Here is a 12,724-nt window from a genome sequence, read left to right on the forward strand (position 1 = left end):
AGTTTTCTTTTGGAGAGCTTAATGAAAAGAAAAAAAGTATCCTCAATGATTTAGCTAACTTTGATGCCATTGAGCAGGTAGGGGGTCTCACTTCTGAATTGTTAAGTCAAAGAGCCTCAAGAAAAGGGGAGCTAGAGGAATTAATTTTGAGGGAGGAAATCCATTGGAGACAAAAAGCTAGGGTGAAATGGGTTAAGGAAGGGGATTGCAACTCTAAGTTTTATCATAAAGTGGCTAATGGCAGGCGAAATAGAAAATATATCAAGGAGTTGTAGAATGAGAGGGGCTGTGTTGAAGAATGCCGAGAGCATCACAGAGGAGATCTTACTTTACTTTGAAAAGCTTTACGCGAGCCCTACAGGAGGGTCTTGGGGTGTTGAAGGATTAGATTGGTCCCCTATTTTGGAAGATAACGCGTTAATGTTGGATTCCCCTTTCACTGAAGAAGAGATTTTTATGGCCATTTTTCACCTAGATAGGGACAAGGCTCTAAGGCCTAATGGCTTTACTATTGCAGTATTCCAAGACTATTGGGATGTGGTTAAGGAGGATTTGGTGAGAGTGTTCACAGAATTTCATAGGAGTGGAATTATCAATCCAAGCACTAATGCCTCTTTTATTGTTCTATTACCCAAAAAGAGTTTGACAAAGAAAATATCAGATTTTAGACCCATTAGTTTGATCACTAGTCTCTACAAGATAATAGCCAAAGTGCTCTCAGGGCGTCTAAGAGGGGTTCTTCATGAGACCATCCACTATATTCAAGGCGCTTTTGTTCAAGGGAGACAAATTTTGGATGCGGTTCTTATGGCAAATGAGATAGTGGACAAGAGAAGACGATCAGGAGAGGAAGGCGTCGTCTTCAAAATAAACTTTGAAAAGGCCTACGATCACGTGAAATGGGATTTTTTGGATCATGTGTTAGAGAAGAAGGGGTTCGATCCCAGATGGAGGAAATGGATGAGTGGATGTTTATCCTCAGTATCTTATGCAATCTTGGTGAATGGTAGCGCTAAAGGGTGGGTTAAGGCATCGAGAGGATTAAGACAAGGTGACCCTTTATCCCTTTTTTTGTTTACTTTAGTCGCAGATGTACTGAGTAGGATGCTTATGAGAGCAGAGGAAAGAAATATGTTGGAGGGTTTCAGGGTGGGTAGAAACAGAACTAGGATGTCCCATTTACAATTTGCTGATGATACCATCTTCTTTTCTAACACAAGGGAGGAAGAGTTCCAGACTCTCAAGAGTCTTTTGTTAGTGTTTGGGCACATTTCTGGGCTCAAGGTCAACCTTGACAACAGTAGTATTTATGGCATCAATCTTGATCAGGCTCATCTTTCAAGATTGGCTGAGATGCTTGAGTGCAAGGTTTCCGGCTGACCTATACTCTATTTGGGTCTTCCTTTGGGTGGGAACCCTAAGGCGTGTGGCTTTTGGGATCCAGTGATTGAGAGAATCTCAAGTAGATTAGATGGGTGGCAAAAGGCCTACTTATCTTTTGGGGGGAGGATAACTCTTATCCAATCTTGCCTTACCCATATGCCATGTTACTTCCTTTCCTTATTTAAGTTTCCCGCTTCAGTGGTTGCAAAAATCGAGAGGTTGCAAAGGGAATTTTTATGGTCAGGGATTGGGGAAGGCAAAAGAGATCATTTAGTGAGGTGGGATGTTGTGTGTAAACCGAAGGCAATAGGGGGTTTGGGTTTTGGGAATATTTCTTTGAAGAATCTCGCTCTTCTAGGGAAATGGTTGTGGAGGTATCCTAGAGAGGGTTCAGCTCTTTGGCATCAGGTCATTTTAAGCATTTATGGTTCACACTCCAATGGTTAAGATGCTAATACTTTAGTCAGATGGTCACATCGTTGTCCTTAGAAGGCTATTGCACAAGTCTTTCAGGAGTTTTCCTTGTTAACTCGATTTGTGGTAGGAAACGGGGAAAGAATTCGTTTCTGGGAAGATTTATGGTGGGGGGACCAACCTTTGGGAACCTAATATCCAAGACTATTTAGAGTAGTCATGGATAAAAACATTCCTATTTCTTCAGTTCTCGGTCCTACTCGTCCTTTCTCTTGAATTTTAAATTTCCGTCGTAACTTGTCAGATTCTGAGATAGAGGACTTAGAAGGCCTCATGCGGTCACTTGATGAATTGCATCTATCTCCTTCGGTCCCAGATGCCAGATTCTGGCCATTATCCTCTTCATGGATTTTTTCAGTCAAATCCTTCTTTCTAGCATTATCTCAATTTTCTGGATCTTCTCAAGACTTCCCTTCAAAGTTCGTTTGGAATTCTCAAGTTCCTTTCAAAGTGAAGTCCTTTGTCCGATTAGTGGCACACAAGAAGGTGAATACTAATGACATGCTACAAGTAAGAAGATCCTACAAAGCCCTTAGTCCTAATATTTGTATTCTGTGCATGAAACATGGGGAATCAGCAGATCATCTTTTCCTTCATTGTTCCTTGACGATTGGGTTGTGGCACAGGTTATTTCAGTTAGCTAAGATGGATTGGGTTCCCCCGAGGAGCATATCTGACATGATGTCCATCAAATTTAAAGGTTTTGGTACTTCTAAGAAGGGGATAGTTTTGTAGCAAGCTACGAGCATCGCTCTAATTCGGGTTGTGTGGTGGGAAAGAAACGCGAGGATTTTCAAGGATAAAGCAAGGAATTCAGAGTTTCTTTGGGACTCTGTTGTTTTCCTTGCTTCTCTTTGGGCTTTCTATTCCAAGGCATTTAAGGGGACTCCCCTTAATGTGATACAACTTGATTGGTTAGCGGTGTGTACTCCATAAAGATTGGTCCTTTATAGAGAGTTCGTTTGTTTTCTGTGTATTTTCCTGTAATTTAGTTGTCTTTGGCGGGAGGATTTCTCATCCTTCTTATTGTACTTCTTTTTTCTATCAATATATCTTTGTGTCGTTTCCAATAAAAAAAAAGTTAAGCCATTCAAAATGCACTACTGTGGGCCTTCTCCTTGTAGAACATAATTACACTCAAGTGTCCAAAAACCCAAACAAAACCAACACCCATAGAAGAGAAGAAATCCACCATAGCCTAATCAAGTCCACAGACTCCATTGATCCTCAAAAATTCTGGCATTCATCTGTAACAAGGCAAGTCCAAAAGTACACTAGAGTACCCTACTCCTACGATTGCCTCCAAACCTACAGAAAGTGACCACCATCATATCCTATAGCTCCCACACTGTTGGGCAGTAAAAGAAAAGGTGATCTAGTGTCTTGCCATCATATCTTTAGTCAGTGTCTCACTAAAGAGCTCTTCTAAAGAAGACCCTTGCTCTTATATTTATTACAAAGAGAATCCAAGTCTCAAACCTCTTGTACTTTAAAATGCTTCAACATATAATCAAATACATGTAAAGCTCTTTTAACAGTCCAAAAGAGCTATTAGATAGTTAAAACAGTGCATAAAATGGGGCCCAAAACTTCTAGAAATAAGAAAACATGGCACATTCTTAAAAACAATTCCTAATAACTCAAAATACTCATGGAAGTCCTTATCAAATTATTTTTTTTTTTTTTTATAAATGAGCACAAATATATTAAAGGGCGGAAAGCCACAAAGCATACAGGTAGTATACACAGCAGCCTAAAAACAAAAAACACATGAACAAAAACCTCACCACCCCTTAAGGAACGGCAAGCCATTCCAAAAAACCTAAACGCGAATAGGACTCCTCTCCCATATACACCCTAGCCCAACTCCACAAATTACATACAAAAGAATTTTTTTTTTTTTTTTTTTTTTGATAAGTAAGCATATATATTAACAGAAGGCTAAAAAGCCGCAAAACATACAGGGAGTATACGAGGCGACTATGGCCTCCCAACCAAAAAACAAAACACCCCAACCCCTAATTGGAGGCTAACCACTCCAAGAAACCTATTAGGGAGTTCAACTCCATACCAATGTACACTTTAGCCCAACCCCAAATATTACACACAAACGAAGTTTTTAACTTCTGAACTGCTAACACCCCCCCCCCCCCCCCCCCCCCTCCCCCTAAAAGCTAGCCTATTCCTCTCCTTCCAAATTGTCCAAAAAATGTACAGCGGAATGGATTTCCACAATTTTTTCCTTTTTTTCCCCACAAAAGAGCCCTTCCAACTACATAGAACCTCCTTTACAGATTCTGGAAAGACCCACTAAACACCACACAACACAAGAATGATATCCCACAACCCTCTTACCACTGTACAATGAATTAAAATATGATTAATCGTTTCCTCTTCACACCCACACAAGAAACAACGGTTAGGAAATTGCCACCCTCTTCTCTGAAGCCTATCAGGAGTGAGGACCTTCCCCCATGCGGCTTCCCATGCAAAAAAGAGCCCTCCCTAAAGGCTAATCTATTTCTTTCCTTCCATACCGTCCAAAAAATACACAACGGGATGGAATTCCAAATTATGTCTTTGAAGATTTGTACATCTTAAGTGATCTCTTGGATTCATCACCTTATCAAAGGGCCTTAACCATCAAAGCACGTGAATATATACAAAACAAAATTGTAGCGATGAGAATGGTCATGTTTGGCCAAGTTTTTTAAAATAGTTTTTAAGAACGGTTTTCAATTATTTTCTGGAATAAAATTCTATTCGAGAACTCAAATTTGAAAAACAGTTTTTTTTGCTTGTTCTTCATGAAAATGCACTACACTTGTGTACAATAAAAAAGTTCTCGAAGAATTTTTCATATTTTCAATTGTTTCTCATAGTAGTTTACAAAAAACAACTAAAAACACCTTAAAAGTTGCTCTCAAAAACAACCTATTTTTATCACAAATTCTCAAAAAACCATTTTCAATCAAAAATTTGGCAAATGTATTTTTTGAGATAGAAAACTGTTTTCAATAACGTTCTTAAGCAGGTTCTATAATTCTACAACATATAAGAGTTCACTGATATCAAAATGAGGAAGCAATTTCCTTAAATAAAGGTTTCAATCAAGATAAACAGGAATGGAATAACAATAGGCATGTGAGTACCTCGATTATCAAATGTTTCAGGCACAACAAGAATAGCAGAATACATGTTTCTTTCACAGTGAGGTATATGCAATTTCTCAATCAAAACCCAGTCCCAAATTGTAAACAGGTCTTCCAACACCTGTCAAAAATGCAATTTAATCAGAAGCACAACAATTTGCTAGTAACTAGAAATTCAGTTTCTAATTTCTGAGAATTCATATAGCATACATAATCAATAGGATAAATTATTGCATTTCAATGTGATGTGACATTTCATGATTAAATGTCCAGTATAAAATTTTCAGCCTCAAAATAGTAGATGATAAAGCCACACATGAATTTGAGGAATTCAAGAGTTTTTTTCCCCTTTAGCTGGAAACCACACATGCTCTCAACAAGAACAGCCAACAAATGAAGGAAAGACTACCTGCTGCATGGGATAATGTTGAGAAACATTAAAATGACCTCTGCGAATTGGTCGGCGTAAGCAATAGGGCTCATTGGGGGAAATTCTAAGCGCTTCCTCTCCACAAATAAATTGTCTGTACTTACATTCACTAGAGCTAGCTTCCTTACAATCATTACTTTCATGTTGATCAATAGACTCCATATTTGCACCTTTATTCTCCAAACTTTCTGCACAAAAATCAATCCAATTATACATAATCTTTTACATATAGAGAAAATGCAATTTTAAAACTAAAGTGATGGCTTGTATATATGGAAGTTTCAAGTTGAAATCCCCCACTACTTGCAAGTTGCAACAATCATGATGTACTGAGAACAAATCTGATAGCAATTTCAGTTTCAGCATGCTAAAGAACCCATAAACTCGCTAACATATTACAAAACCTTCAAGGGTAAACATAGAACGCTTAAATCAACTTACTTCTAACAACCACAACAGGTTATCGGGGGTCTTAAGAGTTGATCCAGCCAAAAACTCAAAATGGAATTGTAACAAGCTAATAGTCTATTCAAGCTGGAACCCCACCCTACCCTCCTCTCTCTCTTCCCAACCAAAAAAAGGCAAAAGAAAAAGAAATGAGCAAACAAATCCCAATTTTAACGATGATGATAATAAACCAGGGCCCACCACCCCCATCCTTCCAGATGCATAAAGCAGCCTCTACAATAAAACTACAACTAACAATTGACAAAGGAAAAATGAATTCAGATCATCCCTTGCAGTAGCAGTGTTGCAAGCAATGATGTTAGTGCTGCAAGCAATGACATCAGAACTTATAGGCTACAGATTATGCATCTAAGATTGTGACAGTTGCTAGATGGGAGCTCAGTTGTTCCATTGCACCCTCATGTGCCATGTGATCCAGCAATAGAACAAATCTCTACAGGCCTCATGGCCTTTCAAGGTTGATTCCCGGAACAAGTTCAGGTTGCAAGTCACAGGCACAGCATTTGTGAGTAAAACAGACATTTGGGCTCAGGCACAAATTCATCAAATTTCTGCTGGGAAAATGACAGGGTGTGACTCTTCTCTTTGTAGTTAAAGCTTGAAATATGTTATTAAATTTTACTTATTTTAATACTTTACTCTGCCCCCTACTCCCCACCTGCAGTAAGATCCCTGGATCTGCCTCAGAATATAAATAAACATATCCATTCGGATAAGGTACTCAGAAAGTGCAATGGGAATTCAACAATGGAACACACAGATGAAAAAAGAACAGTAAGTAGCCATCATAATATGATTCAGTCAAAAAAGAAAAGGTACATGAAGCAGACAGATGAAGTTTTTTATAACCTGATGCCAAAGATGAATCAGGTTTCTTCTCAAATATGTTAGCCCAGGAGAAGGCTGTATCTTTTCTAGTGTTTGGTGGATTGTATCCATCAACACGTGCCATCTGCACAACAATTTTGTCACTTATAGGAGCAAATAACAAAGATAAGAAAATTCACCATCATATAAACAAGGTGTATCATATAGTCCCTGCATTCTTCAGATTCATAAATGAACCTTTCTTTCACAGTGAGTTCAGCAAAATCTTATTAAACAACTGATGAATAGGAAACTAAAAAATTTAAACAATAATACAGATTAGAATTGCCTAAAAATAGAACTTCATAAATTAGCAAACCATTGTGAAAAACACTAACAAATAGGTACTTAGCAGTCACCATTCAATAAGAACTATCACAGTCAAATGTTTAGTTACAATGACAAGATTGATAAACAAACGAGAAACTAGTGAATGAAATTTAGGGGGCATGTGAGTAGTGAGGATGCTCCTAAAACCAGAGAACAAATTTTTTACCTTCCAAGTGCCTTCAATGTCTTTGCATGTCCACAAGAATTTACATGATTCTAGTCACTACAACAATCATCAACTCACAGTAAAAATGAAATATGCTCCTTTATTACCATGACAATCACCATTACAATAAAACAATGGTTGAAATTTAAGTTTCTAGGATATTGTGACTGTACAACTCTAGCAGCCATGGCCACTACTTACCAACTAACAACAATTGTCCATCTATATTTTTATGGGATGAAGGCAATTATAGTACAAGAGAGTAAAATACACCAAACTAACTCAACAAATAGTCAATTGCATGTTTGACTTTGTGTACCTTACGTGGGAAGGAGTTGTTGGCAACTTCTTCATCCAAGAAGGGAATTTTTAATAATGATGCAATCTGGAGAAGATAAACAAACCCAAACATATTTAATATAATAATACAAGATTCCATAAATTTTGGAAGTATGATGAACCAGTGTTTATTCACTTACAATATCATATGCCTTCTCGCGCTCCATATGCTGTGCAGTTGTAATCTGAGAATTAAGCATCTGAAAGTCCAAAACAAAAAAATGAAAAAATAATAATCAAGAAACAAACTGAATAAAGATTCAAGTCTGACTGGAACTAATAGCAAGATGAACTATGGAAATAAATTTATGAGATTCCTTTACCTGGTCCTGCACATGTCTCTTAGGCACTTGGTTACCCACAGTTGTATATCGAGCAACACAATGAGGAACATTAAAGGGAGTTTCCTGCTGAGCAAGGCCTATTCGAATATTTGCAGAACCTGATCATCACAATAACATGTTGTAAATATTGCCTAAAGGCCATAAACAACATTATATCCAGGAAATATATGTATTTCATTCTTATAGTATATAGTAACTTATTCATATGTGAGGAAGATGCTAGAGGTGTGTATATAACTAGATGTTGTAATTAGTTTGTATTGTTTAATATTATTGCCTTTTACCAAAAAAAAAAAAAATTGTAAATTATCATACCAAATATGTTTGGCCTTTGTTCATAAATGAATATGCACACACTAAAGTTCTTATTTCTTGGTATATAGCATCCTCATTTGATATTTATAAAATTTACCATTTTACTAATCAAAATTTGCTTGATCTCCACTAAGCTTAGACTTCAATTGATGAATTTTGGTTTGTTTTAATTTTAATTATTTAAAACCAAATGTTTAAATTAAAGCTCTTGCTAAAGAAAAATCTTTGATACCATTTCAGATTTTTTTTTTTTAAATCCTAAAATTAGGAAGAAAGAATAGAAAGCATCAAAACATGATACATCAACTTTGCAAGGAAAAAAACTTCATTTCCAATTTTTTTCTTTTTTTTCTTTTTTTTGGCCGTTGTTGTAAAAGCAAAATATAAATTATTTTTATCATTGTTTTATTTCTTCTATTCTACATTTTGGATGGTACCAAAGGCCAATGGTTGCTGGCATTGTCATCAATAATATTGTAGTCAAGTTTTCATTTCTTGTTGTATCCCACAAATCATTGAAATGGTCATTTTATTAGTTTTTTCCTACTGAAATTTTCACATCATTGCCAAAAGATAACTTCTTCGCCAAAGTACTGATTTTTATTTTTATTTTTATTCTTCCCTTTTATTTTGGGGGGGATGGGGGAGTGGGGGGTAGGCTCCTCTCTTTGCCAGGTTATTCGCTTCCTGACTTTCCAATCTAATGACTGTATCTTGAGGACCTTCTCCGATCATTAGCCACTCAAGATGTGATTAGTCCTCCTCTACCAAGATATTAGTGCCCAACTCTTGCAATTTTGGCATTTCCAAATAAAGCAACCATCTCCACTTTAATAGCAAGCCCATAACCAACTCCCTTTGACAAACCTCTAGCAGTTCTATCCTTGTGATCCGGTGTAAGTACATCAATATCTGGCTAACCCAGATTATACAAGAAGCATCCATTGAAATTTAGTTTGCAAATACCAACTGGTGGAGAAATAAACTCGACCCATATGTTCAGCACTTCCTAAGCTAGGAGGCAGATTGAACATCAACCCAGAAAAATAATGCTAAATGGAACTTCCACAAACTCCTAGGCAACTAATTTCCAAAGAGATGTGTGAAAGCAATATTTTTCCTCAATTCAGATATCAATCTTTTTATCTTCAAAGATCCATGCATTCTAAGAAATTAGTGAAAGACTGTAGATCCTTTTGCACCTTATTAACTCAATCTCAAAACTGCTATCTAATCATGGAAATGATTTTCTTTAATGGTATTAAACAATTCTAGAATGCTATTTTCCCTAAATTTCTCATCTTCACACATAACTTGTGTTTGCTACCAATTTTCCTAAAAGCTTAAGTTATTAGGATATAAGCCCACAATGTCTATTAGGCCAACTCCCTCCCTCATGTGCGGCCCATAACTGCTTGCTGAAAAATGAATCAACAATAATTACAAATTACAAATAAATGGATGGGAAATAAATAATAGGAGACATTAAAACTCAAAATCTTTAGTTAACCCATAACTCTAATACCTTGTTAGAGAACCAAAAAATGGGAGAAGAGAATGTGTTTGCTCTCCTTTTTTAATTAAATTAGAAAACAATAAACTACAATAGCAAATTTTGAATACTACAATCCTATAATAATCCTAAGGACCAAATTATAATAATACTCTGAAAAATACTTAAACACTCCCCCTTGAGATGAAGCCCAGAAATTTTCAAAGTCTGGCTTGGAACTTATGGATAAAAACAGATTGTTCCAAACAACCTCAATGAACTCCAAGCATGTTTTTACTTTGACTTAAGAAGTAACTACATTATCTCTCATCATTACTTCCTGAGTGAAATGACAATCCACCACTATATATCTACTGCACTCATGGAACATATACTTACTTGCAATACATGTAATGGTTTGATTAACAAAACAAAACCATAGACTTCTTATTTTCAGCACCAAGCTCTTTCATAAGGAATCGTATCCTAGAATTTTTTTATGATCCTCTTTGAGTCTCTAACATCAAATTGTTTCTATATTAAAATATCTTATTCCTTTTAATGATCAAGGATAGAGTTATTGCTCCTTTTTCTAGTTATTATTCAGTGCTTGATTGTCATAGCTTGCATCCTCTAGGGTGTCTTTGCAACTCACCCTTCTATGTTTTTATTTTCCATCCATATTTTTTCTTTTGTTTTTTATGATTCTTGTTTTTTTTTTTTTTTGAATAGGCATGGCATTGGCATTGCATATTTTTTCATTCAGGTACTATTTTTTTCCTTTTTGCTTCTTCCTCTTATTATAATACATTATTTTTGGAATTTCACTGCTAATTTCTTTGTGACTCCAAAATAACTTCATCTCCAAAATGACATGAATCTCAGTTTAGTACAACCCAGCCCAGATAAATCAGAAATCATGAAATATGAGATAGCATTGACAGGAAAGACACAAAATCATCCAACACAACTCGTGTGAAGGCTATTGTTTAATTTTTCTATTAACGTTGTCTTACGTTATCATTTTCAAATTCTCATTCACCTCCTGGCTTCAGATTCACCATTTTGCCTCAGCCAAAGGGATTGAACAGTTTTCATGTTTATGTTTAATCAAAACATCCTAACAAGTACCATTTGATTCCAGATAATCTTATTGCTCTTACGAACAATTATGGTATGTGTGTCAATTCTTTAGCTAGATGATTCCAAACCCTAACGACATACTATTGGTGACCATTGTCTACAATTAAACCCTCTCATCATTCAATTTGCACTTGAGCATAAAAGGGTTTGCATCATCTGCATTTCTTTCAGTTTTTAATGCACTTATTGAGCGATTTTGCGTTTTAATTTGGTCAAATTGTGCATCATTTATGCTTTCAATCTTTATTCTGAAGTGATCAGGAGGAAACTCATCCAAACATTAGTCACAATGAACCAATCAAGGAAATTTTTGTTTCAGCTACTCCTCAGCATCATCTCAGATTTTTTAATGTTAGTCTCTTCCACCTCTACAAAAACTATTTTTTTAATAGACAAAAGATAAATCTATTAGAAGCGGCTAACAAAAGAGTGCACAAAAGTATATACAGTGTACACAAAGTGCCAAAAGGCTATACAAAGCGGACAAAGACACAAAAAAAAAAAAAATACCCTCTCCCTACTTAGAGCTCAACCAATCAATGAAATCCACCATGGACTTTGAGTAATCACCTATATACACTCTAACCAACCCCAAGAAATTATACATAAAGGATTTTTTTATTGTATGACCCACATTTTTAGTATTTTCAAAAGCTCTCTAATTCCTCTCCTTCCATTTGATCCAACCTAAACACAAAATGGCTGTGATCCAAGCTTTCTTCCTCTTTTTCCCAACAAAGGATCCATGTCAACCCAAAAGGACCCTTCTAATTAAACCCACTTAATTCCAAATAGGGCAAAGTTGCCACAAGATAAACAGCCCTTGTGCAATGGAGAAGGATGTGATAAATCATTTCTCCTTCTTTGCAAAAACAACATCTGTTCTGCTCTGTATCTTTCATCCCCCCTTGTGAGCTGGTCCAAATAGAAACTATTAAAAATTTAGATATAGTATTCAAAACTTTGTTACTACCTGCCAAGTAGTTGCTGCAACTAACATTGCCACTGGATTTCCTTAAAGCATGAGGTGTCAATGCCCAATCCCAAGGTGCAATGGCACTCACTAGATCTTCCACTGTAGTGGTTGTTTCTTTTGTTAGCCATGGCAGCCTCCTAACATATTCTGAAGACCTCATGGTCTCTAGATTTGGGTGCTTATAAATTATAATACAACTAATAACACCAGTATGAGATACTCGAGGCCAAGTTTTCATATTCATAGTACCATAACTCAATGCCAATGTTTAATGTACCTGTGATGTCACTATTCCATGTTCCACCATTGCCTTCTCTACCTTTACCAACCATCCTCTTATCTCTCAGAAGACCATGAAAGTAGATACTGAACCTCGGTCTAGATCAAAACCAGTAGAACTTGCCATGACTTATACAACTGCTGGAAATGTTTGACCACAACACCTCATTGGCTGGAATTTACTACTTCCACACATATTCCCTATTGTGAAATGCAAATGTGTTGCACAAATGAATCAAAATGCCTCCTCTGCCTTTGACAGTTCAACATGCAGATTTCCATACAAACTACTCGCATGACTTTATGGGATGTTACATAGATGTTTACGGTTTTCCATTTGTAATTGCACATATAAAAGCACTTCCACTCTCCATTAACAGAAACCACCGCTCTGATTTTCAATTAACTTTCTAGGTAATGTGTTTGTTTTCTACAAAATCTGAGCCTTATTTGTGTAATGCAGTATTTGCAGGTATATGAATATCTAATTAAAAAGAAAATCAAGGGAACCGATAAGAAAAGTATAAAAAAAAAAATAATACTAATAATTTAGAAGTGGTGAGGAA

At 36.2% G+C, this 12,724-nt stretch overlaps 1 protein-coding gene across 2 annotated transcripts in view; it reads right to left on the minus strand.

Moving 5' to 3' along the window:
- Window positions 1–12,724, minus strand: part of LOC100254451 (actin-related protein 9) — a 61,672-nt gene that overhangs the window by 48,470 nt on the left and 478 nt on the right. For both annotated transcript variants that reach the window (XM_010651751.3, XM_019220167.2), the window contains exons 3-8: window positions 7,933–8,051; window positions 7,750–7,809; window positions 7,590–7,655; window positions 6,757–6,859; window positions 5,419–5,627; window positions 5,010–5,130 (exon numbers count right to left, since the gene is read on the minus strand). In XM_010651751.3, the coding sequence (XP_010650053.1) occupies window positions 5,010–5,130; window positions 5,419–5,627; window positions 6,757–6,859; window positions 7,590–7,655; window positions 7,750–7,809; window positions 7,933–8,051 (678 nt within the window). The remainder of the gene's footprint in view (window positions 1–5,009; window positions 5,131–5,418; window positions 5,628–6,756; window positions 6,860–7,589; window positions 7,656–7,749; window positions 7,810–7,932; window positions 8,052–12,724) is intronic.

This window comes from Vitis vinifera, chromosome 5 (assembly GCF_030704535.1).
Source record: "Vitis vinifera cultivar Pinot Noir 40024 chromosome 5, ASM3070453v1".
Classification (NCBI taxonomy): Eukaryota; Viridiplantae; Streptophyta; class Magnoliopsida; order Vitales; family Vitaceae; genus Vitis; species Vitis vinifera.